Genomic DNA, 27,086 nt, shown 5'->3' with positions numbered 1-27,086 from the left:
GCTGGGGGGAGAAAATGGAAGAGAATTAATTAAAAATAACGAAATTTAACCCAAAAATAATAAAATTTAACCCAAAAATAGCAAAATTTAACCCAAAATATCAAAATTTAACCCAAAAATACCAAAATTCACCAAAATAAAAAAAAATTTACCCCCAAATCAGCAAAATTTACCTCAAAAATATCAAAATTACACCCAAAAATATCAAAATTTAACCAAAAAATATAAAAATTAATTCACAACATATCAAAATTTAACCCAAAAATACCAAAATTCACCAGAATAAAAAAAATTTACCCCCAAATCAGCAAAATTTACCTCAAAATATCAAAATTTAACCCAAAAATATAAAAATTTAACCCAAACATACCAAAATTTACCCCAAAAATAACAAAATTTAACCCAAAAATACCAAAAATCACCAAAATAAAAAAAATTTACCCCCAAATCAGCAAAATTTACCTCAAAAATACCAAAATTTAACCCAAAAATACCAAAATTTAACCCAAAAATTATAAAATATACCCCAAAATAACCAAAATTCACCCCAAAAAATCAAAATTCACCAAAATAAAAAAAAATTTACCCCCAAATCAGCAAAAATTACCTCAAAAAATCCCCAAATTTGCCCCAAAATCACCAAAAATTCACCCAAAAATACCAAATTTAACCCAAAATCCCCATATTTACCCCAAAAATACCAAAATAAAAAAATTTACCCAAAAAATCCCCAAATTTACCCCAAAATCGCTGAAACGAACAAAAATTTACCCAAAAATACCAAAATTTCACTCAATAGCAAAATTTACCCCGAATTTACCCCTGAAATACCAAAATGAACAAAAATTTACCCCAAAAATCCCCAAAATTCAATAAAAATCCCTCAAAAAAAACCCCAAAATTCACCAAAATTGATCAAATTCGCCAAAATTCACCCAAATTTACCCAAAACCCCCAAATTTTTACAAAAATTCAGGAAAAATCCCCCCCAGGACCCCTCAAATCCCAAAATTCCCACCCAGGACCCCCCAAAATTCCCAAAAAATCCCAAAAAATATTTTTAAAAAAATCCCAATTTTCCCTTTATAATTTCTGAATTTTCCCCCCAAAATTCCCACCCGGAACCCCCAAATTCCCCCAAAAATCCCAAAATTCCCCCAAAATCCCCTCAGGGATCCCAAACATTCCCGATTTTCCCCCAAAATTCCCGAATTTACCCCAAAAATTCCCAAAAATTCCCGAATTTCTTCCGGAATTTCCCCCCCCCAGACCCCAAAAGTCGCGTCCGGAACCCCCAAATTCCCCTCAAAATCCCCCAAACCCCCTCAAACTCCTTCAAACTCCCCCGAAATTCCCGAATTTCCCTCAAAATTCCCGAATTTTCCCGAATTTTCCCGATTTTTCCCCAAATTTTCCCGGAATTTTCGCTGCCGGTACCTCCGCCGGGCCCCTCACGTGACCGCGCCCCTTGCCACGTGACCGCGCGGCCCTCACATGACTTCCCCATACCGAACCCCGCCCACGCCTCGCGCTGATTGGCTGGAGCCCCCAAACACCGCCTTTCTATAGATTTCCCGCTTCTGATTGGCTGAGACGCCGATGGCGGCGGGATCTCGGCGCTGATTGGCTGAGGGGCGTGGTCTGGCGAAGGGGGCGTGGCCAAGGCGCCGTTTCGGGGCCGTCTGGGCCAAATTTGGACCAGTTTAAACCAGTTTAAACCAGTTTAAACCAGTTCAGCCCAGTTTGGGCCGAGTTTGGGACCAGTTTGGGACCAGTTCGGCCCAGTTTGAACCGGTTTAATCCAGTTTGAGCCCTGTTTTTCCTAGTTTGTCCCGGTTTGTCCCAGTTTGTCCCAGTTTGTCCCAGTAAGGACCCGTTTGGGACCAGTTTGAGCCCAGTTTGCGCCGTTTTCTCCCAGTTTAGACCAGTTTGGAACCGGTTTTGTCCCAGTTTGGGGCCCAGTTCCCCCAGGGCCCTTCCCAACCCCCCCGGCGCTCCCAGTTCAGACCAGTTTGGACCAGTTTGGACCAATTTGAGCCCAGTTTAACCCAGTTCAGCCAAGTTTGAAAGAAACCCAGTGACCCCCCCCAGTTTGTCCCAGTTTAAACCAATTTTTGACCAGTTTGGACCAGTTTGATCCCAGTTCAGACCAGTTTGAACCGCTTTAAACCAGTTCAAACCGGTTTTTTGACCAATTTAAACCACTTTAATCCAGTTTAAACCAGTTCAAATCAGTTTTTTGACCAATTTAAACCAGTTTGGACCTGTATGGACCAATTTGGGACCAGTTCAACCCAGTTTGGGCCACTTTAAACCAGTTTTTGACCAATTGAAACCAGTTTGGACCAGTATATCCCAGTTTGTCCCAGTTTAGACCAGTCCGGGCAACTTTAAACCAGTTCAAACCAGTTTTTTGACCAATTTAATCCAGTTTTAATCCAGTTCAAACCAGTTTGTCCCAGTTTGGGCCGCTTTAAACCATTTCAAACCGGTTTTTTGACCAATTTAAACCAGTTTTATTCCAGTTCAAACCAGTTTGTCCCAGTTTATCCCCCCCCCCTCAGTTTCCCCCCCCCTTTCCCCTCCCCCACCCTCCTTTCCCCTCCCCCCCTCCCCCCCCGCTCCTTGGGTGGGGGAGGGGCAGCGGCAGGTGCAAGGTGGGGGGAGGGGCGGTTTCTATTTTGGGCCTCTGCCCCTTTAAGGGAACCCTTTGGGGGCGCTTTTGGGGGGGTGGGGGAGGGGCGGGGGGGGGTGGGGGAGGGGTGGGGGAGGGGCCGCCCCTCCCCCCCCCACCATGGGGGTCCATAAAAGGCGCGCGGAGGCTCCGGAGCCCCCCGGGAGACCCCGAGGGAGCGGCGAGAGGAGAACGGAGAGAGCGCGGCCATGGTGAGGGGGGGGAGACCCCCGGGACCCCCGGGATTTACCCCAAATTAACCCAAAATTACCCTGAAATTTACCCTGAAATTACCCCAAAATCACCCTGAAATTACCCCAAAATAACCCTAAAATTTACACCAAAACCTCCGGGATGCGCCCCAAAATTAACCCAGAATTACCCTGAAATTACCCCGAATTTACCCCAAAATTTACCCTGAAATTACCGCAAAATTAACCCAAAATTACCCTGAAATTCACCCCAAAATTAACCCAGAATTACCCTGAAATTACCCTGAATTTACCCCAAAATTAACCCCGACACCCCCGGGATTCGCCCCAAAATTACCCTGAAATTTACCCCAAAATTAACCCAAATTTACTCCGAATTTACCCCAAAATTTACCCTGAAATTACTGCAAAATTAACCCAAAATAACCCTAAAATTTACCCCAAAATTAACCCCGAGATCCCCGGGATGCGCCCCAAAATTAACCCAAAACTACCCGAAAATTTACCCTGAAATTACCCCAAAATTAACCCCGAAACCCCCGGGATTCACCCCAAAATTAACCCAAAATTACCCCCGGGATTCGCCCCAAAATTTACCCCAAAATTACCCTGAATTTACCCCAAAATTTACCCCCAAATTAACCCAAAATTACCCCCAAATCACCCTGAAATTACCCCAAAATTACCCCCGAGACCCCTGGGATTCACCCCAAAATTAACCCAAAATTACCCTGAAATTACCCCAAAATTAACCCAAAATTACCCTGAAATTACCCCAAAATTAATCCCGAGACCCCCGGGATTCACCCCAAAATTACCCCAAAATTTACCCTGAAATTAACCCAAAATTACCCCAAAATAACCCTGAAATTACCACAAAATTAACCCAAAATAACCCTGAAATTAACCCAAAATTACCCCAAAATTTACCCTGAAATTACCACAAAATTAACCCAAAATAACCCTGAAATTACCCTGAAATTACCCCAAATTTAACCCAAAATTTACCTCAAAATTAACCCAAAATTACCACGAATTTACCCTGAAATTACCCCAAAATTAACCCGAGACCCCCGGGATTGAACCAAAATTAACCCCAAATTTACCCTGAAATTTACCCCAAAATTACCCCAAAATCTACCCTGAAATTACCCCAAAATTAACCCAAAATAACCCTGACATTTACCCCAAAATTTACCCCTAAATCCCCGGAATTTACCCCAAAATTAACCCAAAAATTTACCCCAAAATTAACCCAAAATAACCCTGACATTTGCCCCAAAATTTACCCCAAATTTACCCCCAAAATCCCCGGAATTTACCCCAAAATTTACCCCCAAAAATCCCAAAAAAAATCCCGAAAACTCCCAAAAAAATTCCCAAAATCCAAGATTTTTTCCCCCATTTTCAGGCCCCCAAGAAGGTAAAAATCCCCCCAAAATTTCCCAAAAAAATCCCCAAAAATTCCATTTAAAATCCCTCAAATCCCCCAAAAAATCCCCAAAAAATCCCAAAAAATTCCCAAAAAAATCCCAAAAAATCCCAAAAATCCCTGACATCCCCCAAAACCCCAAAATTCCAAAAAAACCCCAAAATTTGGGATTTTTGCCCCATTTTCAGGCCCCCAAGAAGGCGAAGCGACGCAAGCGGGCGCCGAGGGCAGCTCCAACGTCTTCTCCATGTTCGACCAGACCCAGATCCAGGAGTTCAAGGAGGTGGGGGCGGGGCCAAAAAGTTGGGGGAGGGGCTTAGAAGGGTGGGGGAAGGGCTAAAATGGGGGGAGGGGCAAAAATCCCGGCGGATTTAGGCCAAAAAATGGGGGAGAAATGGCCAAAAATGGTTAAAAAAGGGGGCGGGGCTAAAAATGGGGGAGGGGCTTAGAGAGGTGAGGAGGAGCTAAAAAGGGGGAGGGGCTAAAATGGGGGGAGGGGCAAAAATCCCGGTGGATTTAGGGCAAAAAATGGGGGAGAAATGGCCAAAAATGGTAAAAAAGGGGGTGGAGCTAAAATGGGGGAGGGGCTTAGAGAGGTGAGGAGGAGCTTAAAAGGGGGAGGGGTTTAAATTGGGGGGAGGGGCAAAAATCCCGGTGGATTTAGGGCAAAAAATGGGGGAGAAATGGCCAAAATGGTTAAAAAGGGGGCGGGGCTAAAAATGGGGGAGGGGTTTAGCGAGGTGGGGGTGGGGCTAAAAAGGGGGAGGGGCTAAAGAGGGGGGAGGGGCAAAAATCCCGGTGGATTTAGGGCAAAAAATGGGGGAGAAATGGCCAAAAATGGTTTAAAAATGGGCGGGGCTTAAAAATGGGGGAGGGGCTAAAGAGGGGGAGGGGCTTAAATGGGGGGAGGGGCAAAAATCCCGGTGGATTTAGGGCAAAAATGGGGGAGAAATGGCCAAAAATGGTTAAAAAGGGGCGGGGTTAAAAAGGGGGGAGGGGCTTAGAGAGGTGAGGAGGAGCTAGAAAGGGGGAGGGGCTAAAGTGGGGGGAGGGGCAAAAATCGCGGCGGATTTAGGCCAAAAAATGGGGGAAAAATGGCCAAAAATGGTTAAAAAGGGGCGGGGCTAAAAATGGGGGAGGGGCTTAGAGAGGTGAGGAGGAGCTAAAAAGGGGGCGGGGCTAAAATGGGGGGAGGGGCAAAATCCGGTGGATTTAGGGCAAAAAATGGGGGAGAAATGGCCAAAAATGGTTAAAATGGGCGTGGCTAAAAATGGGGGAGGGGCTTAGAGAGGTGAGGAGGAGCTAAAAAAGGGGGAGGGGCTTAAATGGGGGGAGGGGCAAAAATCCCGGCGGATTTAGGGCAAAAAATGGGGGAGAAATGGCCAAAAATGGTTAAAAAGGGGGTGGAGCTACAACAGGGGGAGGGGCTAAAGAAGGAGGTGATTGAATAAAGGGGGCGGAGCTTATAGAATTGTAGGCGGGGCTTAAAGCAAGCGGGAGGAGCTTCCCCTTTTAAAAACGCCCCAAAATCCCAAATTTTTCCCATTTTTTCCCGGATTTTTTTTGTTTTTTTTAAATTCTGGGAGTGGGCGTGGCCATGACGCCCCTCCCCCATGATGCCCCGCCCCCTTTTTTGTTGGCCCCGCCCCCAGGCGTTCACGGTGATCGATCAGAACCGGGACGGGATCATTGATAAGGACGATCTGCGCGAGACCTTCGCCGCCATGGGTAGGTGGAGCCTGGAAAGGGGGCGTGGTCAGGGCCAGGGGGGCGTGGTCAGCTCTAGGGGGCGTGGTCTGAGTGGGTGGGGTTGGTGGGGGTGGGGTCTGAGGGGAAATGGGGGCGTGGTTTGGGGGAAAGAGGGCGGGGCTTCAATGGAAGGGTGAGGATGAAGGGGTTGGAGGGAAGGGGAGGGGCTTGATGAAAAGGGGCGGGGCTAAAATAGAAGGGGTTAATGGAAGGGGGAGGGGCTTAAAGGGAACAGGAGGGGCTTAAAGAAAAGGGGGAGGAGATAAAAACAAAGGGGAGGGGCTTAAAGGGAAAGGGGAGGGGCTTAAAGGAGAGGGGAGGGGCTTAAAGGAGAGGGGAGGGGCTTTAAGGAAAGGGCATGGCTTAAAGAAAAGGGGAGGGGCTTAAATGGAGAGATTATTGGAAGAGGAGGGGCTTAAAGGGAAATGGGAGGAGCTTAGAGGGAAGGGGAGGGGCTTAAAATTTAAGAGGATTAAGGGAAAGGGGAGGGGCTTAAAGGATAGGGGAGGGGCTAATGGAAAGGGAGTGGCTTAAAGGTTAATGGGAGGGGCTTAAGAATAAAGGGGAGGGGTTTCCTAGAGGTTAATGAAGGGGCGTGGCTTGGACAGAGTAAGATTAAAAGGGGAGGGGCTTAAGAGAGTGGGAGGGGCTGAAATGGCAGGGGGTGGGGCCTAAAAAGAAAGGGGAGGGGCTTAAGTGTGGTGTGTGAAAGGGGGAGGGGCTTAAGCAGGGAAGAAATGTAATGGGAGGGGCTTAAAGAGAGTGGGAGGGGCTTAAAGGGGTTAATGAAGGAGGAGGAGTTTAAATGGGGTAAAATTAAAATGGGAGAGGCTTAAAGAGAGTGGGAGGGGCTTAAAGGGGTTAATGAACTGTGTAAAATGAGAAGGGGAGGGGCTTAATGAGAGTGGGAGGGGCTTAATTTGAGTTTAAAAAATTGAGTGGCTCCAATGAAGGGCGTGGCTTTGCTATTTAACAATGTGGGCGTGGCTTAGAGGGGGTGTGGCCTGTCCAAAGTGGGCGTGGCTTAACTTCCGGCTTATTACGCATGAAGGGGGCGGGGTTTGATGGTTCTGGGCGGGGTTTTAATGGGACGTGGGCGGGGTTTTTATGGGGGTGGGCGGGGTTTTAATGCGGTTTGGTGGGTGTGGGCGGGGTTTGTGAGGGCGTGGCCATTGTGGGCGTGTCCCGACGTGGCCACGCCCCCTAATTTAGGCCGGCTGAACGTGAAGAACGAGGAGTTGGACGCGATGATCAAAGAGGCCTCGGGGCCAATCAACTTCACCGTGTTCCTCACCATGTTTGGGGAAAAACTGAAGGGTGAGGGACCCAAAATGACCCAAAATCTGAAAAATTCACCCAAAAATATCCAAAATAGCGAAAATCCCGTTTAAAATAACCCAAAATAACCCAAAATAACCAAAAATTACCCAAATTAACCCAAATTAACTTCACCGTGTTCCTCACCATGTTTGGGGAGAAACTGAAGGGTGAGGGACCCAAAATGACCCCAAAATCTGGAAAATTCACCCCAAAATATCCAAAATAGCGAAAATCCCGTTTAAAATAACCCAAAATAACCCAAATTTCACCCAAAATTTAAAAAAATCACTCCAAAAATGCCCAAAATTAATTGCAAAAATGTCACAATATTCACCCCAAAAATGCCCCAAAATTCAGCCCAAAAATGCCACAAATTGACCCCAAAATTCCCCAAAATTCACCCCAAAAATATCCAAAACAGCGAAAATCCCGTTTAAAATAACCCAAAATAACCCAAAATTACCCAAAATAATTCAAAATAACCCAAATTAAACTTCACCGTGTTCCTCACCATGTTTGGGGAAAAACTGAAAGGTGAGGGACCCAAAATGACCCAAAATCTGGAAAATTCACCCCAAAAATATCCAAAATAGCGAAAATCCCATTTAAAATAACCCAAAATCACCCAAAATAACTCAAAAAAACCAAAATAACCCAAATTAACTTCACCGTGTTCCTCACCATGTTTGGGGAAAAACTGAAAGGTGAGGGACCAAAAATGACCCAAAATCTGAAAAATTCACCCCAAAATTTTCAAAAACAGCGAAAATCCCGTTTAAAATAACCCAAAATAACCCAAAATAACCCAAATTTCCACCCAAATTAATCCAAATTAACTTCACCGTGTTTCCTCACCATGTTTGGGGAGAAACTGAAGGGTGAGGGACCAAAAATGACCCAAAATCTGGAAATTCACCCCAAAAATATCCAAAACAGCGAAAATCCCGTTTAAAATAACCCAAAATTACCCAAAATAACCCAAAAATAACCCAAATTCCACCCAAAATTCCACCCCAATTAACCAAATTAACTTCACCGTGTTCCTCACCATGTTTGGGGAAAAACTGAAAGGTGAGGGACCCAAAATGACCCAAAATTTGAAAAATTCACCCCAAAATATCCAAAATAGCGAAAATCCCGTTTAAAATAACCCAAAATAACCCAAAATTACCCAAAAATAACCCAAATTTCACCCAAAATAAACCAAATTAACCCAAATTGACTTCACCGTGTTCCTCACCATGTTTGGGGAGAAACTGAAAGGTGAGGGACCAAAAATGACCCAAAATCTGAAAAATTCACCCCAAAATATCCAAAACAGCGAAAATCCCGTTTAAAATAACCCAAAATAACCCAAAATTACCAAAAATAACCCCCAAAAAACCCAAATTAACCCAAATTAACTTCACCGTGTTCCTCACCATGTTTGGGGAAAAACTGAAAGGTGAGGGACAAAAATGACCCAAAATCTGAAAATTCACCCCAAAAATACCAAATAGCGAAAATCCCGTTTAAAATAACCCAAAATTACCCAAAATAACCCAAAAAACCCCAAATTAACCCAAATTAACTTCACCGTGTTCCTCACCATGTTCGGGGAGAAACTGAAAGGTGAGGGACCCAAAATGACCCAAAATCTGGAAAATTCACCCCAAAATATCCAAAATAGCGAAAATCCCGTTTAAAATAACCCAAATCACCAAAATTCCACCCAAAATTTCAAAAAATCACCCCAAAAATGCCCAAAATTGACACCAAAAATGCCCCAAAATTCAGCCCAAAAATGTCCCAAAATTCACCGCAGAAGTGCCCCAAAATTCACCCAGAAATGCCCAAAATTAACACCAAAAATACCCCAAAATGCAGCCCAAAAGTGCCCCAAAATTCAGCCCAAAAATACCCCAAAATTCAGCCCAAAAATGCCACAAATTCACCCTAAAATTGGCCAAAATTTCTGCCCAAAATTTCTCCAAAATTCAGCCCAAAATGCCCCAAAAATGCCCAAAATTCACCCCAAAATTCACCCCAAAAATGCACCAAAATTCAGCCTGAAAATGCGCAAAATTCACCCCAAAAATGCCCAAAATTGTCACCAAAAATGTCCCGAAATTGACCCCAAAAGTGCCACAAATTCACCCCAAAATTGTCCAACATTCCCCCCGAAAATGTCCCAAATTCAACCCAAAAAAGTGCCAAAATTCACTTTAAAAATTGCCCAAAATTCACCCCAAAAATGCCCAAAATTTCCCCAAACTTCACCCCCAAAGTCCCCAAAGTTCAGCCCAAAAATGCCCAAAATTGACACGAAAAATATCCCAAAATTAACTCAAAAAATGTCCCAAAATTAACCCCAAAAATGCCCAAAATTCAAACAAAAAATGTCCCAAAATTCAGCCCAAAAATGCCCCAAAAATGCCCAAAATTCACCCCAAAATTCACACCAAATATGCCCAAAATTGACACCAAAAATATCCCAAACTCACCCCAAAAATGCCCCAAATTTCACTCCAAAAATGCCCAAAATTTCTGCCCAAAATTTCCCCAAAATTCAGCCCAAGAATGCCCCAAAATTCAGCCCAAAAATGTCCCAAAATTCACCGCAAAAGTGCCACAAATTCAGCCCAAAAATGTCCCAAAATTCACCCCAAAAATGCCCAAAATTGACACCAAAAATATCCCAAAATTAACCCCAATAATGTCCCAAATTCACCCCATAAATGCCCAAAATTTCTGCCCAAAATTTCCCCAAAATTCACCCCAAAATTGCCCAAAATTCACCCCAAAAATGCCACAAATTCACCCCAAAATTGACCAACATTCACTCCAAAAATATCCCAAAATTCAGCCCAAAAATGCCCCAAAAATGCCCAAAATTCACCCCAAAAATGCCCAAAATTTCTGCCCAAAATTTCTCCAAAATTCACCCCCAAAGTCCCCAAAATTCAGCCTAAAAATGTCCCAAAATTCACCCCAAAATCCCCAAAATTCACCCCAAAATCCCCCCCGGGGTGTCTCCCCCAAGCCCCTCCCCCTTTTCCCCTTTGACCCCTCCCCCTTTGACGCTGACCACGCCCCCTTTCCTTTGGCCCCGCCCCTTTAGGGGCGGATCCCGAGGACGTCATCATGGGCGCCTTTAAAGTGCTGGACCCGGACGGGAAAGGGTCAATCAAAAAGAGCTTGTGAGTGGGGGCGTGGCCTAAATGGGCGTGGCTTAAGGGGGTGGGGACATAAAAGGGGAGGGGCCAAGGGAAATGGGGAGGAGCCAAAGCAGGGAGGGGAATCTTTAATTGGCTCCTCCCCACTCAATTAAAAATATATTGGGTGTGTGGGCGTGGCCTAAATGGGGATGATGCCTGAGTGGGCGTGGCTTACAGTGGGGGGCATAAAGGGGGCGGGGTCTAAAGGGAAATGGGGAGGGGCCAAAGGGGGGAAGGGAATCTTTGATTGGTTTGTCGCAACTCAATTAAAAGGAGATTGGGTGTGTGGGCGTGGCCTATAGGGGGGCGGTGCCTGAGTGGGCGTGGCTTAGAGTAGGCGGGACATAAAGGGGCGGGGCTTAAAGGGAAATGGGGAGGGGCCAAAGCAAGGAGGGGAATCTTTAATCTCAATTAAAGAGATATTGGGTGTGTGGGCGTGGCCTAGGGGGGGGGGCGGTGCCTGAGTGGGCGTGGCTTAGAGCAGGCAAAATATAAAGGGGGCGGGGCCTAGAGGGAAATGGGGAGGGGCCAAAGGGGGAAGGGAATCTTTAATTGGTTTGTCCCAATTCAATTAAAAGGAGATTGGGAGTGTGGGCGTGACTTAAAGTGGGCGGGGCCTAAAGTGGGCGTGGTCAAATCGTGGTGGGGGGCAAATTTGGAGGAGTGGGAGGAGCCAAAATTTGGGGGGTTGGGGGGAGGGGAAAAATCTGAATTTTGGAGGCGGGAATTTGGGGGAATTTTGGGGGAATTTCTGGGAATTTTGGGGGAATTTTGGGGGGAATTTTGGGGGAATTTTGGGGAAAATTTTGGGGGAATTTGGGGAAATTTTGGGGGAAATTTTGGGGGAATTTGGGGAAATTTTGGGGGAATTTTGGGGGGAATTTTGGGGGAATTTTGGGGGAATTTTGGGGGGATTTTGGGGGGAACTTTGGGGGGAATTTTGGGGGAATTTGGGGGAATTTTGGGGGATTTTGGGGGGAATTTGGGGGAAATTTGGGGGGAATTTTGGGGGAAAATTTGGGGGAATTTTGGGGGAATTTTGGGGGGAATTTGGGGGAATTTCTGGGAATTTTGGGGAATTTTGGGGGATTTTTGGGGGATTTTTGGGGGAATTTTGGGGGAAATTTTGGGGGACTTTTGGGGGAAATTTTGGGGGAATTTTGGGGGAAATTTGGGGGAAATTTTGGGGGAATTCTGGGGGAATTTGGGGGAATTTTGGGGGAATTTTGGGGGAATTTTAGGGGAATTTTGGGGGAATTTTGGGGGGATTTTGGGGGAATTTTGGGGGAAATTTTGGGGAATTTGGGGGGAATTTGGGGGAGGGGTCCCAGGGCTGTTTTGGGGTGACCACGCCCCCTTTCACTCTGGCCCCGCCCCCAGCCTGGAGGAGCTGCTGACGACGCAATGCGACCGCTTCACCCCCGAGGAGGTGAGAGGGGAAAAGTAACCCCAAAACGGCCAAAATCACCCCAAAAATTGGCCCAAAAATCGGCCCATAAATGGCCAAAATCAGCCCAAAAATCAGCCTAAAAATCAGACAAAAATGGCCAAAATCTGTCCAGAAATTGGCCCAAAAATCGGCCTAAAAATTGGCCCAAAAATGGTCAAAATCACCCCAAAAATTGGCCCAAAAATGGCCAAAATCAGCCAAAAAATTGGCCCAAAAATCAGCCCAAAAATGGCCAAAATCAGCCCCAAAAATCGGCCCAAAAATCAGCCTAAAAATGGCCAAAATCAGCCTAAAAAATTGGCCCAAAAATCGCTCCCAAAATGGCCAAAATCACCCCAAAAATCAGCCCAAAAATCGGCCCAAAAATGGCCAAAATCAGCCCAAAAATTGGCCCAAAAAAGGGCCAAAATCAGCCCCAAAATTGGCCCAAAAAGGGCCAAAATAGGCCTAAAAATCGGCCCAAAAATTGGATTGGCCCAAAAATTGGCCCAAAAGTGGCCAAAATCAGCCCCAAAATTGGCTCCAAAAAGGGCCAAAATTAGCTCCAAAAATCAGCCTAAAAATTGGCCCAAAAATGGCCAAAATTGCCCAAAAAAATTGGCCCAAAAATGGCCAAAATCACCCCCAAAATCGGCCCATAAATAGTCAAAATTCACCCAAAAATCAGCCCCCAAAATGGCCAAAATCACCCAAAAATCAGCCCCAAAATTGGCCCAAAAAGGGCCAAAATCACCCCAAAAATTGGCCCAAAAATGGCCAAAATCAGCCCCAAAATTGGCTCCAAAAATGGCCAAAATCACCCCAAAAATTGGCCCAAAAATTGGCCCAAAAATGGCCAAAATCAGCCCCAAAATTGGCCCAAAAGTCGGCCCAAAAATTGGCCAAAATCAGCCCCAAAATTGGCTCCAAAAAGGGCCAAAACCAGACCAAAATTGCCCCAAAAATCACTTTAAAATCAGCCAAAATCAGCCCAAAATCACCCCAAAATTCTCCCCAAATTTTCCTCCAGAATTGCCAAAAAAAGTAAACCAAAAATCACCCAAAATTCCCTGAAAATTCCCAATAATCTCCCCAAAATCCCCAAAATTAAGGAAAAAAATCTCAATTTTTGACCTAAAATTCCCTCAAAAATCACCGAAAAATCACCAAAAATCACCCAAAAATCACCAAAAAATTCCAAAAAAATTCCCAAAAAATTCCCCAAAAATTCCCAAAAAATTCCCAAAAATTCCCAATTTCCCAAATTTCCCGATTTTTGCGTTTCAGATCAAGAACATGTGGGCGGCGTTCCCGCCGGACGTGGCCGGGAACGTGGATTACAAGAACATTTGTTACGTCATCACCCACGGCGAGGACAAGGAAGGGGAATAAAAACCCCAAAAATCCACAAATTCTGCCCCAAAAAATATTCAGGAATTTACCCCAAAATATTCTGGAATTATTAAAAAAAAATTCAGGAATTTTGCTCAAAAAATTCGGGAGTTATCGCTAAAAAATCGGGGAATTTATATCAAAAAAATCAAGAATTTAATCAAAAAATATTTGGAATTTCAGCCCCAAAAAATCTGGGAATTCACCTCAAAAAAATCAAGAATTTAGTCTGAAAAAATTCAGGATTTCACGCCAAAAAATGTGGGAATTTAGCACCCAAAAAAATGGGAATTCACCTCAAAAAAATCAGGAATTTAGTCTGAAAATATTCAGGATTTTGGCCCCAAAAATTCGGGAATTATCCCCAAAAAATCTGGGAATTTATCTGAAAAAAATCAGGAATTTAGTTCAAAAATATTCAGGATTTCAGGCCCAAAAAATCTGGGAATTCACCTCAAAAAAATCGGGAATTTAGTCTGAAAATATTCAGAATTTTGGCTCAAAAAATCTGGGAATTCCACTTTAAAAAAATCTGGAATTTACTGTAAATATCTGGGAATTTGCCCCAAAAATTTGGGAATTATTCCCGATAAAATTTAGGAATTCTCCCGAAAATATCTGGGAATTTATCTCAAAAAATATTCAGGAATTCCCAAAAAAATCTGGAATTTCATCAATAAAATTTGGGTTTTATTCACAAAAAAAATCTGGGAATTCGCCTCAAAAAATGCAGGAATTATTCCCAAAAAAAATCAGGAATTCCATTAGAAAATCTGGGAATTCATCCCAAAAAAATCAGGAATTCACCTGAAAAAATCCAGGAATTATCCTCAAAAAAATTCAAAAATTTGGGAATTTTTTCAAAAAATATCTCGGAATTAACGCCAAAAATCCTGGAATTTATCCCTTAAAAAATTTGGGAATTTCTGCCAAAAAAATCTGGGAATTCTTTAAAAATCCTGGAATTTCCTGCAAAAAAAAAAAAAAAAAAATTGGGAATTCCCAGCAAAAAAAATTCTAAGAATTCCTAAAAAAAAAAATCTGGGAATTCCTGAAAAAATTTGGGAATTCTTTTTAAAAAAATCTGGAATTTTCCTCCAAAAAAAGTCCCGGAATTGTCGGAATTTGGGGTTTTGGGCAATAAAATTTTGGGGTTTTTGAGTTGGAAATTTGGGATTTTTCTTGGAATTTTGGGGTTGGAAATTTGGGATTTTTCTTGGAATTTTGGGTTGGAATTTTGGGATTTTTGTTGGAATTTTGTGGTTGGAAATTTGGGATTTTTCTTGGAATTTTTGGAGGTTTTTGGGGTTGCAAATTTGGGATTTTTCTTAGAATTTTGGGGTTGGAAATTTGGGATTTTTCTTGGAATTTTTGGAGGTTTTGGGGTTGGAAATTTGGGATTTTTCTTGGAATTTTTGGAGGTTTTTGGGTTGGAAATTTGGGATTTTTCTTGGAACTTTTGGGTTGGAAATTTGGGATTTTTCTTGGAATTTTTGGGTTGGAAATTTGGGATTTTACTTGGAATTTTTGGGGGTTTTTGGAGTTGGAAATTTGGGATTTTTCTTGGAATTTTGGGGTTGGAAATTTGGGATTTTTCTTGGAATTTTTGGAGGTTTTTGGGTTGGAAATTTGGGATTTTTCTTGGAGTTTTTGGGTTGGAAATTTGGGATTTTTGTTGGAATTTTTGGAGGTTTTGGGGTTGGAAATTTGGGTGGAATTTCGGGGTTTTGGGATGGAATTTTGGGGTGAAATTTAATTGATTTGTTAATTGGAATTTGGGGGGGTTTTCCCATTTCCCGCCCCTCCCCCCTCTTAAACCACGCCCAAAAAGGGGCGGGGCCAAACAGTCTTTGCTCCATTGTGGGCGGAGCTTGGTGGTGACCACGCCCCCTTTCCCCACCCTCACAAACCACACACCAAAAAGGGGCGGGGCCAAACCACCTTAATTCTATTCTGGGGGGAGCTTGATGGTGACCACGCCCCCTTTGCCCCGCCCCTTCCCATCACAAACCACACCCCAAAAGGGGGAGGGGCCAAACCATCTTTATTCCATGGTGGGCGGAGCTTGCTGGTGACCACGCCCCCCACAGACCACATCCAACAAGGGGGGTGGGGCCAAATAATCTTTTATTCATTGTGGGCGGAGCTTGCTGGTGACCACGCCCCCCACAAACCACATCCAACAAGGGGGGCGGGGCCCAAATAAGCTTTAATTCATTGTGGGCGGAGCTTGGTGGTGACCACACCCCCCCACAAACCACATCCAACAAAGGGGGCGGGGCCAAACAATCTTTATTCTATGGTGGGCGGAGCTTGGTGGTGACCACGCCCCCCACAAACCACATCCAACAAAGGGGGCGGGGCCAAACAATCTTTATTCCATGGTGGGCGGAGCTTGGTGGTGACCACGCCCCCCACAGACCACATCCAACAAAGGGGGGCGGGGCCAAATTGCCTTTATTCCATTATGGGTGGAGCTTCGATGTGACCACGCCCCTTTGGTTTCAGAAGAGGGGATTTTTTGCAGGGGGCGGGGCAGGGGGCGGGGCCGGAAGTTGTGGGCGGGGCTCAGGAGCCTTTCCGGGCCCGCTCGGCCGCGTCCAGGGTGGCCACGCCCCTCAGGGCCCCGCCCAGCTGCAGAAGGTTCAGGAAGGATTTGAGGGCGGCCAAGGGGGCCGAGAGCCAAAGGAGGAGCCGGAACAGCCCCGGCCAGCCCGGAAGTGCTGCGGGAAAACCGGAACAAACCGGTCAGAACCAGTACAAACCAGTATAAACCAGTATAAACCAGTATAAACCAGTTTAAATTAAAAAAAAACCCCAAAAAACGGCAAAAAACCCAGAAAAATTGGAAAAAAAACAGTTAAAATGAGCTCAAAACCAGTTAGAAACTAATTAGAGACCAGTACAAACCAGTACAAACCAGTTAGAACCAGTACAGACCAGTACAGACCAGTACAAACCAGTTTAAATTAAAAAAAAACTAAAAAAACCCCAAAAAATGGCAAAAACCCTAGAAAAAAATGGTAAAAAAAATCAGTTAAAATGAGCTTACAACCAGTTAAAATTAATTAAGGACCAGTATAAACCAGTACAAACCAGTACAGACCAGTATAAACCAGTTTAAATAGAAAAAACCTAAAAAAACCCCAAAAAAATGGCAAAAACCCCAGAAAAAATGGTAAAAAACCCAGTTAAAAAGAGCTCAAAACCAGTTAAAATTAATTAAGGACCAGTACAAACCAGTACAAACCAGTTAGAACCAGTACAGACCAGTAGAAACCAGTATAAACCAGTTTAAATTAAAAAAAACCCAAAAAAATGGCAAAAACCCCAGAAAAAATGGTAAAAAAAACCAGTTAAAATGAGCTCAAAACCAGTTAAAACCAGTTTGAAACTAATTAAGGACCAGTACAAACCAGTACAAACCAGTATGGAGCAATAGAAATTTTAAAAAAACCCCAAAAAATAGCAAAAAACCCAGAAAAAATGGTAAAAAAAACAGTTAAAACGAGCTCAAAACCAGTAAAAACCAGTTTAAAACTAATTAAGGACCAGTACAAACCAGTTAGAACCAGTACAAACCAGTCCAAACCGGTCCAAACCAATATAATCAGTATAAACCAGTCCAAACCAGTATAAACCAGTATAAACCAGTATAAACCAGTCCAAACCAGTCCAAACCAGTCCAAACCAGTATAAACCAGTATAAACCAGTCTAACTCACGTGCTGGGCCCTCTCCCCAGTACAGCAGGTACAGGCAGCAATGGAATCCCTCATTGCCGGCGCACAGCAGGAAGAGGAGGGGCTGGGGGCGTGGCCAAAGGGGGCGTGGTCAGGGAAAAAAGGGGGCGGGGTTAGTTTGGGTAGGGACACGTCCATTCCCAGTTTGGGCCCAGTAGATCCCAGTATAACCCAGTATATCCCAGTATAACCCAGTATAAACCAGTATATCCCAGGATAAACCAGTATAACCCAGTCCAAACCAGTATAAACCAGTTAAACCAGTATATCCCAGTATAAACCAGTATAAACCAGTTAAACCAGTATGGGCCCAGTATATCCCAATATATCCCAGTATATCCCAGTATAACCCGGTATATCCCAGTATAACCAGTATATCCCAGTATATCCCAGTATATCCCAGTATAACCCAGTATAACCCAGTCTATCCCAGTATAAACCAGTATAAACCAGTATATCCCAGTATATCCCAGTTAAACCAGTATAAACCAGTCCAAACCAGTGTAAACCAGTTAAACCAGTATAACCCAGTATATCCCAGTATATCCCAGTCCAAACCAGTATAAACCAGTCCAAACCAGTATATCCCAGTATAAACCAGTATAAACCAGTCTCACCCTGCTCTGGTAGTAGCGCCTCAGCAGGGGGTGCCCCTCCCCCCCCACGTTCTTGTGCGACGACGCCCCCTGGAGGGTGGAGCTAAAAAAAAAGGGGGGGGCGGGGCAAAATGGTCAGACAACGGACACGCCCACATCGACATAAAATCAATGGAATAATCCACATTAGCATATATGGAGCATAGGCCACGCCCACATTGCCATATATGGAAATAATCCAACATTAGCATATATGGAGCATAGGCCACGCCCACATTGCCATATATGAAAATAATCCAACATTAGCATAGATGGAGCTGAGGCCACGCCCACATTGCGATATATGGAGCACAGGCCACGCCCACATTGTAAAAAATCGAGTAGGGAACGCACATTAGCATATGTGGAGCTGAGGCCACGCCCACATTGCCATATATGAAAATAAGCCAACATTAGCATATGTGGTGCTGAGGCCACGCCCACATTGCCATATATGAAATTAATCCAACATTAGCATATGTGGTGCTGAGGCCACGCCCACATTGCCGTATATGGAAACAATCCAACATTAGCATATGTGGTGCTGAGGCCACGCCCACACTGCCATATATGGAAATAATCCAACATTAGCATATGTGGTGCTGAGGCCACGCCCACATTGCCATATATGGAACATAGGCCACGCCCACACTGTCGTGTATGAAATATAGGCCACGCCCACAGTGCCATATATGGAAGTAACCCAACACTAACGTGGATGGAAATGAGGCCACGCCCACATTGCCATATGCGGAGTAGAATTATTATAATTATCATAAATGGAACATAGGCCACGCCCACATAGCCATGTGTGGAACATAGGCCACGCCCACTGTGCCATATATGGAAGTAACCCAACACTAACATGCATGGAAATGAGGCCACGCCCACATTGCCATATGCGGAGTAGAATTATTATAATTATCATAAATGGAACATAGGCCACGCCCACATAGCCATGTGTGGAACATAGGCCACGCCCACTGTGCCATATATGGAAGTAACCCAACACTAACATGCATGGAAATGAGGCCACGCCCACATTGACATATGCGGAGTGGAATTATTATAATTATCATAAATGGATTATAGGCCACGCCCACATTGCCTTATATGGAGTGCAATAATCCACAGTGCCATATATGGAACATAGGCCACGCCCACACTGTCGTGTATGAAATATAGGCCACGCCCACAGTGCCATATATGGAGTAGAATTAACATAATTATAATAAATGGATTATAGGCCACGCCCACATAGCCATGTGTGGAACATAGGCCACGCCCACACTGCCATATACGTTAGTAACCCCACATTAGCATGTATGGAAGTGAAGCCACGCCCACATTGCCATATACGGAGTGGAATTAACATAATTATCATAAATAGACTATAGGCCACGCCCACATTGCCTTATATGGAGTGGAATAATCCACATTGCCATATATGGAACATAGGACACGCCCACATTGCCAAACATGGAGATCAAGCTATGACATTAGCATACATGAAAGTGAGGCCACGCCCACATTGCAATATATAGAGAATAATAATCCTAATTACCATATATTGACAATAGGCCACGCCCTCCCCTACCAACTTAAACCACGCCCCCTCCCGCACAAACCACGCCCCCTCCCCACCTCTCCCGTTTAAACCACGCCCCCTAATTCCCATTTTCCCCACATTTTTCCCCATTTTTCCCGCTCTAAACCCCAGCCCAGCCCCACCCACTTAAGCCACACCCCCTCACATTCAAACCACGCCCACTCTCACTCAAACCACGCCCCCAAACCGCCATTTCCCCCCCATTTTTTCCCATTTTTTTCCAATTTTTTCCCGATTTTTCATCAATTTTTCCCCAATTTTTTTCCCGCCTTTGCCCCGCCCCTGGAGGCCCCGCTCACCAGTGCATGTGCAGCCAATGGCTGGCCTCCCATTAAACCACGCCCCCAAACCCCCTTTTTTCCAAATTTCATTCCAATTTTTTCCCATTTTCCACCATTTTATCCTCTTCTGACCCCACCCAGCCCCACCCACTTAAGCCACACCCCCTCATATTCAAGCCACGCCTCCTCCCATTAAACCACGCCCCCAAATCCCCATTTCCCTCCCATTTCCCTCCTATTTTTTCCATTTTTTCCCATTTTTCCCCTTGCAGCCCCACCCAGCCCCACCCACTTTAAAGCACGCCCCCTCCCACTCAAACCACGCCCCCTCCCATTACACCACGCCCCCAAACCCCCATTTCCCCCCATTTTTTCCAATTTTTTCCCAATTTTTCATCAATTTTTCCCCAATTTTTTCCCCGCCTTTGCCCCGCCCCTGGAGGCCCCGCCCACCAGTGCATGTGCAGCCAATGGCTGGCCTCCCATTAAACCACGCCCCCAAAGCCTTTTTTTTTTCCCAATTTCTTCTCAATTTTTCCCATTTTCCATCATTTTCTCCTCTCCTGACAACACCCAGCCCCATCCACTTTAACCACGCCCCCTCCTACTCAAGCCACGCCCCCCTCCCATTAAACCACGCCTCCAAACCAGCATTTTCCCCCCATTTTTTCCCATTTTTTCCCAATTTTTCATCAATTTTTCCCCAATTTTTTCCCCGCCCCCGCCCTGCCCCTGGAGGCCCCGCCCACTAGGGCATGTGCAGCCAATGGCTGGCCTCCCATTAAACCACGCCCCCAAACCCTTTTTTTTCCCAATTTTTTCCCACTTTCCTCCCATTTTTCCCCCTCCTGACCCCACCCAGTCCCACCCACTTAAACCACGCCCCCTCCCACTCAAACCACGCCTCCTCCCATTAAACCACGCCCCCAACCCCCCATTTTCTCCCTATTCCCTCCCACTTTTTCCCATTTTCCCCCATTTTCTCCTCTCCTGACCCCACCCACTTTAAACCACGCCCCCTCCCACTCAAACCACGCCCCCAAATCCCCGTTTCCCTCCCATTTTTTCCATTTTTTCCCCATTTTTTTCCCCTCAAAGCCCCACCTTGACCCCACCCACTTAAACCACGCCCCCTCCTACTCAAACCACGCCTCCTCCCTTTCAAACCACGCCCCCAAATCCCCATTTTTCCCCCCGTTTTTTCCCATTTTTTCCCAATTTTTTCCCAATTTTTCCCCAATTTTTTGCCCCGCCCCTGGAGGCCCCGCCCACCAGTGCATGTGCAGCCAATGGCTGGCCTCCCATTAAACCACGCCCCCAACCCCCCATTTTTCCCCAATTTCTTCCCAATTTTTCCCACTTTCCTCCCATTTTCTCCCCTCCTGACCCCACCCAGCCCCACCCACTTTAACCACGCCCCCTCCCACTCAAACCACGCCCCCCTCCCATTAAACCACGCCCCCAAACCCCCATTTCCCCCCCGTTTTTTCCCATTTTTTTCCAATTTTTTCCCAATTTTTCATCAATTTTTCCCCAATTTTTTGCCCCGCCCCTGGAGGCCCCGCCCACCAGTGCATGTGAGGCCAATGGCTGACCTTCCATTAAACCACGCCCCCAACCCATCATTTTCTCCCTATTCCCTCCCACTTTTTCCCATTTTCCCGTCTCCTGACCCCACCCAGCCCCGCCCACTTTAAACCACGCCCCCTCCCACTCAAACCACGCCCCCTCTCATTAAACCACGCCCCCAAACCCCCCATTTTTTCTCATTTTTTCCCAATTTTTCATCAATTTTTCCCCAATTTTTTTCCCGCCTTTGCCCCGCCCCTCGAGGCCCCGCCCACCAGTGCATGTGCAGCCAATGGCTGGCCTCCCATTAAACCACGCCCCCAAACCCCCTTTTTTCCCAATTTCTTCCCAATTTTCCCACTTTCCTCCCATTTTCTCCCCTCCTGACCCCACCCAGCCCCACCCACTTAAAACCACGCCCCCTCCCACTTAAACCACGCCCCCAAACCCCCTTTTTTCCCTGTTTTTTCCCATTTTTTAAAAATTTTCCCCAATTTTTCCCCCTCACATCCCCACCTTGACCCCACATACTTAAACCACGCCCCCTCCCACTCAAACCACGCCCCCAAACCCCACATTTTCCCCCATTTTTTCTCATTTTTTCCCAATTTTTCATCAATTTTTCCCCAATTTTTTTCCCGCCCCAGCCCCGCCCCTGGAGGCCCCGCCCACCAGTGCATGTGCAGCCAATGGCTGGCCACGTCGAGCGCCATGCTGAGCTGGAAGAGCCCCGCCCAGTGCGGGTAGAGCAGCGCCAGGTTGAGCAGCAGGCACAGCGAGCTCAGTCTGTCCGTCAGCATGTCCAGCATGGCGCCCAGCCGCGAGCCTGGGGGGGGACAAACTGGGATCAAACTGGGAGAAACTGGGAGCAAACTGGGAGCGGAAATTTGGGGGGAAAAGGTCGAAATTTGGGGAAAAAAATTGGAAATTTTAGAGGAAAAATGTCAAAATTTGGAGGAAAAAACGTCAAAAGGAACCATGGGATGAATCCAAGATGGCGGCGGGGGCGGGGCCAAACTGGGAGAGACTGGGGGCAAAAATTTGGGGGGAAAAGGTCGAAATTTGGGGAAAAAAATTGGAAATTTTAGAGGTAAAATGTCAAAATTTGGAGGAAAAAACGTCAAAAGGAACCATGGGATGAATCCAAGATGGCGGCGGGGGCGGGGCCAAACTGGGGTCAGACCAGTTCCAAACTGGGAGCAAACTGGGAGCAGAAATTTGGGGAGAAAACGTTGAAATTTGGGGGAAAAAAATTGGAAATTTTAGAGGAAAAATGTCAAAATTTGGAGCAAAAAACATCAAAAGCAACCATTGGATGGATCCAAGATGGCGGCGGGGGCGGGGCCAAACTGGGGTGAGACCAGTTCCGAACTGGGAGAGACTGGGGGCGGAAATTTGGGGGGAAAAGGTCGAAATTAGGGGAAAAAACTGGAAATTTTAGCGGAAAAAACGTCAAAATGTGGAGCAAAAAAACGTCGAAAGGAGCCATTGGATGAATCCAAGATGGCGGCGGGGGTGGGGCCAAACTGGGAGCAAACTGGGAGCGGAAATTTGGGGGGAAAAGGTCGAAATTTGGGGAAAAAATTTGGAAATTTTAGAGGAAAAATGTCAAAATTTGGAGGAAAAAACGTCAAAAGGAACCATTGGACGAATCCAAGATGGCGTCGGGGGCGGGGCCAAACTGGGAGAGACTGGGAGCTGAAATTTGGGGGTAAAGGTCGAAATTTGGGCAAAAAAAATTGGAAATTTTAGAGGAAAAATGTCAAAATTTGGAGGAAAAAAGGTCAAAAGGAACCATGGGATGAATCCAAGATGGCGGCGGGGGCGGGGCCAAACTGGGGTGAGACCAGTTCCAAACTGGGAGCAAACTGGGAGCGGAAATTTGGGGAGAAAAGGTCGAAATTTGGGCAAAAAATCTGGAAATTTTAGAGGAAAAATGTCAAAATTTGGAGCAAAAAACGTCAAAAGGAACCATTGGATGAATCCAAGATGGCGGCGGGGGTGGGGCCAAACTGGGAGCGGAAATTTGGGGGGAAAAGGTTGAAATTTGGGGGAAAAAATTTGGAAATTTTAGAGGAAAAATGTCAAAATTTGGAGCAAGAAACGTCAAGAGGAACCATTGGATGAATCCAAGATGGCGGAGGGGGCGGGGCCAAACTAGGTGAGACCAGTTCCAAACTGGGAGCAAACTGGGAGCAAACTGGGAGCGGGAATTTGGGGGGAAAAGGTCGAAATTTGGGGAAAAAATCGGAAATTTTAGAGGAAAAACGTCAAAATTTGGGGGAAAAAAACGTCAAAAGGAACCATTGGATGAATCCAAGATGGCGGCGGGGGCGGGGCCAAACTGGGAGAGACTGGGGGTGAAAATTTGGGGGGAAAAGGTCGAAATTTGGGGAAAAAAATTGGAAATTTTAGAGGTAAAAAATGTCAAAATTTGGAGCAAAAAACGTCAAAAGGAACCATTGGATGGATCCAAGATGGCGGCGGGGGCGGGGCCAAGTGGGAGCTTAAAACCTGGGGGGAAAAAGTCAAAGTTTGTGGGGAAAAAAATGTAAAAATTTGAAATAAAAACTTCAAAGTTTGGAGGAAAAAACATCAAAAGAAAACATTGGATGAATCCAAGATGGCGGCGGGGGCGGGGCCAAACTGGGGTGAGACCAGTTCCAAACTGGGAGCAGAAATTTGGGGGGAAAAGGTCGAAATTTGGGAAAAATTTGGATATTTTAGAGGAAAAATGTCAAAATTTGGAGGAAAAAAACGTCAAAAGGAACCATTGGATGAATCCAAGATGGCGGCGGGGGCGGGGCCAAACTGGGGTGAGACCAGTTCCAAACTGGGAGCAGAAATTTGGGGGGAAAAGGTTGAAATTTGGGGAAAAAAATTGGAAATTTTAGAGGAAAAATGTCAAAATTTGGAGCAAAAAAACGTCAAAAGGAACCATTGGATGAATCCAAGATGGCGGCGGGGGCGGGGCCAAGTGGGAGCTTAAAATCTGGGGGGAAAAAGTCAAAATTTGTGGGGAAAAACAAATTCAAAGTTTGGAGGAAAAAACGTCAAAAGGAACCATTGGATGAATCCAAGATGGCGGCGGGGGCGGGGCCAAACTGGGGTGAGACCAGTTCCAAACTGGGAGAGACTGGGGGCGAAAATTTGGGGGGAAAAGGTTGAAATTTGGGGGAAAAAGTTCAAAATTTGAAGAAAAAAAGTCAAAATTTATAGGGAAAAGCCAAAAAGGGAAATCCAAGATGGCGGAGGGGGCGTGGCTAAATAGGCACACCCATTTAGGCCACACCCTATTGAAATAATTCAGCATAAACCACGCCCACAATGACATCATTGAGAAATCACATTGCATGACATCATCCACGTGAAACCACACCCCCAATTACATCACCCACATGAAACCACGCCCACAATCTCACAGGCCACGCCCACAGTGCCCAAACCACGCCCACAGCCGCCATTTTGGGCCCTTCCCCATCCCCTTTTTACCCTCCCAGTCCCTCCCAGTTCATCCCAGTTTGTCCCAGTATAAACCAGTACAAACCAGTATAAACCAATATAAACCAATATAAACCAGTACAAACCAATATAAACCAGTATAAACCAATATAAACCAGTATAAACCAGTATACACCAGTATGCACCAATGGTTTCCTACAATCAGGCGCCATCTTGGGTGGCCATTTTGGGCGGCCATCTTGTGAACTCTACCGTAGGCCGCCATTTTGAATAAACCCCTTAAACACAAAATACACCAGTATAAACCAGTCTAAACCAGTCTAAACCAATATAAACCAGTACAAACCAGTATAAACCAGTGTCCTGTCCCAGTAAAAACCAGTATAACCCAGGAAAAACCAGTATAGCCCAGTAAAAACCAGTATAACCCAATAAAAACCAGTACAAACCAGTACAAACCAGTGCTCCCAATGCCCCATCCCAGTATAAACCAGTACAAACCAGTATACACCAGTATGCACCAATGGTTTCCTACAATCAGGCGCCATCTTGGGCGGCCATCTTGTGAACAATACCGTAGGCCGCCATTTTGAATAAACCCCTTCAACACTAAATACACCAGTATAAACCAGTATAAACCAGTCTAAACCAGTATAAACCAGTGTCCCCAGTACCCTGTCCGAGCATTCTGGCCGCGTGTCCGTCCACGGCGTCCAGCAGTCCGGCCAGGCCGTAGCAGGCGGCCGCAGGGCCCGGCCGGGTCGGCATCAGCCAGAAGGAGATGGCGGCCAGCAGGATGCGGGCGTAGCCTGAAACCAGTATAAACCAGTATAAACCAGTATAAACCAGTATGGACCAGTATGGAGCAATATAACCCAGTATAAACCAGTATAAACCAGTATAACTCCAATTTTTTGTACCAAAATCCCCCCAAAATGGGACCCCAATTGATGCAGAGTCAGTGGATGACCAGTATGAACCAGTATAAACCAGTACAGACCAGTAAAAACCAATAAAAACCAGTAAGAACCCAAAAAACCAGTACAAACCGTATGGGTGTGTTTAAACCAGTATAAACCAGTATAAACCAGTAACGCTCCCAGTACAAACCCCACCCAGAGCGGCCCAAACCCCTCCCAGTTTATCCCAGTATAAACCAGTCCATCCCAGTAACCCTCCCAAACCCCTCCCAGTCCATCCCAGTATAAACCAGTCCCCTCCCAGTTTATCCCAGTATAAACCAGTCCATCCCAAACCCCTCCCAGTCCATCCCAGTATAAACCAGTTCATCCCAGTCCCCTCCCAGTTCATCCCAGTATAAACCAGTCCCCTCCCAAACCCCTCCCAGTCCATCCCAGTCCATCCCAAACCCCTCCCAGTTTATCCCAGTATAAACCAGTCCATCCCAGTAACCCTCCCAAACCCCTCCCAGTCCATCCCAGTTTATCCCAGTATAAACCAGTCCATCACAACCCCTCCCAGTTTATCCCAGTATAAACCAGTCCATCCCAAACCCCTCCCAGTTTATCCCAGTATAAACCAGTCCCCTCCCAAACCCCTCCCAGTCTATCCCAGTATAAACCAGTCCCCTCCCAAACCCCTCCCAGTCTATCCCAGTATAAACCAGTCCATCCCAAACCCCTCCCAGTTTATCCCAGTATTAACCAGTCCATCCCAAACCCCTCCCAGTCCATCCCAGTATAAACCAGTCCCCTCCCAAACCCCTCCCAGTTTATCCCAGTATAAACCAGTCCATCCCAAACCCCTCCCAGTCCATCCCAGTATAAACCAGTCCATCCCAAACCCCTCCCAGTTTATCCCAGTCCCCTCCCAGTCCATCCCAGTAACCCCAAATCCCCTCCCAAACCCCTCCCAGTCCATCCCCGTTCCCCCCCAGTCCCTCCCAGTATAACCCAGTCCCCCCGATTTCCCTCCCAGTCCCTCCCAGTTTGGCGCTCACCGATCAGGTTGGGCACGAACAGGAACACGCTCGTCACGTCCTCCCCCGCCATTGGCCCCGGGACCCCCCCAAATTTCCCCCAAAATCCCCGAAATTCCCCCCAAAAATCCCCCCCAAAAAAACCCCGGGCGCGGCGCGGCCCCTTTAAGAGCGCCGCGGGTCACGTGGTGCCGGAAGCGGAATAAACGCGGAGCTCGCAACCAATCAGAGAATGGCTAAGCGCGCCTGCGCCAATCAGAGCAATCATAGCGACGCCACAGCCAATCAGAGCTGGCCTAGCACAGCCGTACCCATTAGAGCCCGCCTAACAACGCCTCCACCAATCAGCGCACGCGAAGCAGCCTGGCAACCAATCAGACCGCGCCTAACAACGCTGACACAGAGCAGAGCCCGCCTAGCAACGTTGTAACCAATCAGAGCTCG

At 46.1% G+C, this 27,086-nt stretch overlaps 2 protein-coding genes and 1 long non-coding RNA gene across 3 annotated transcripts; 1 reads left to right on the top strand and 2 right to left on the bottom strand.

The window, feature by feature from the left end:
- Positions 1-2,819: 2,819 nt before the first annotated feature.
- On the top strand, positions 2,820-13,746 carry LOC141731706 (myosin regulatory light chain 11). The gene is made up of 7 exons (XM_074558190.1): positions 2,820-2,886; positions 4,507-4,601; positions 5,971-6,046; positions 7,280-7,384; positions 10,488-10,566; positions 11,965-12,013; positions 13,301-13,746. The coding sequence occupies exons 2-7, from the start codon at positions 4,566-4,568 to the stop codon at positions 13,403-13,405; spliced, it is 450 nt and encodes a 149-aa protein (XP_074414291.1). The 5' UTR covers positions 2,820-2,886; positions 4,507-4,565; the 3' UTR covers positions 13,406-13,746.
- LOC141731718 (uncharacterized) lies at positions 13,513-14,181 on the bottom strand. The gene is made up of 2 exons (XR_012583689.1): positions 13,702-14,181; positions 13,513-13,611 (listed from the first exon to the last, which is right to left on the bottom strand). It is a non-coding gene; the product is annotated as an uncharacterized LOC141731718 (long non-coding RNA).
- Positions 14,182-15,844: 1,663 nt separating this feature from the next.
- LOC141731702 (CDP-diacylglycerol--inositol 3-phosphatidyltransferase-like) lies at positions 15,845-26,819 on the bottom strand. Its single transcript, XM_074558186.1, has 6 exons — positions 26,664-26,819; positions 25,378-25,512; positions 21,914-22,067; positions 17,765-17,846; positions 17,130-17,211; positions 15,845-16,128 (listed from the first exon to the last, which is right to left on the bottom strand). The coding sequence occupies exons 1-6, from the start codon at positions 26,713-26,715 to the stop codon at positions 15,974-15,976; spliced, it is 660 nt and encodes a 219-aa protein (XP_074414287.1). The 5' UTR covers positions 26,716-26,819; the 3' UTR covers positions 15,845-15,973.
- Positions 26,820-27,086: the final 267 nt, after the last annotated feature.

Source organism: Zonotrichia albicollis, chromosome 24, assembly GCF_047830755.1.
Source record: "Zonotrichia albicollis isolate bZonAlb1 chromosome 24, bZonAlb1.hap1, whole genome shotgun sequence".
NCBI lineage: Eukaryota > Metazoa > Chordata > Aves > Passeriformes > Passerellidae > Zonotrichia > Zonotrichia albicollis.
Note: the sequence above shows the minus strand (reverse complement) of the source record. Positions and strands in the feature narration are given on the sequence as shown.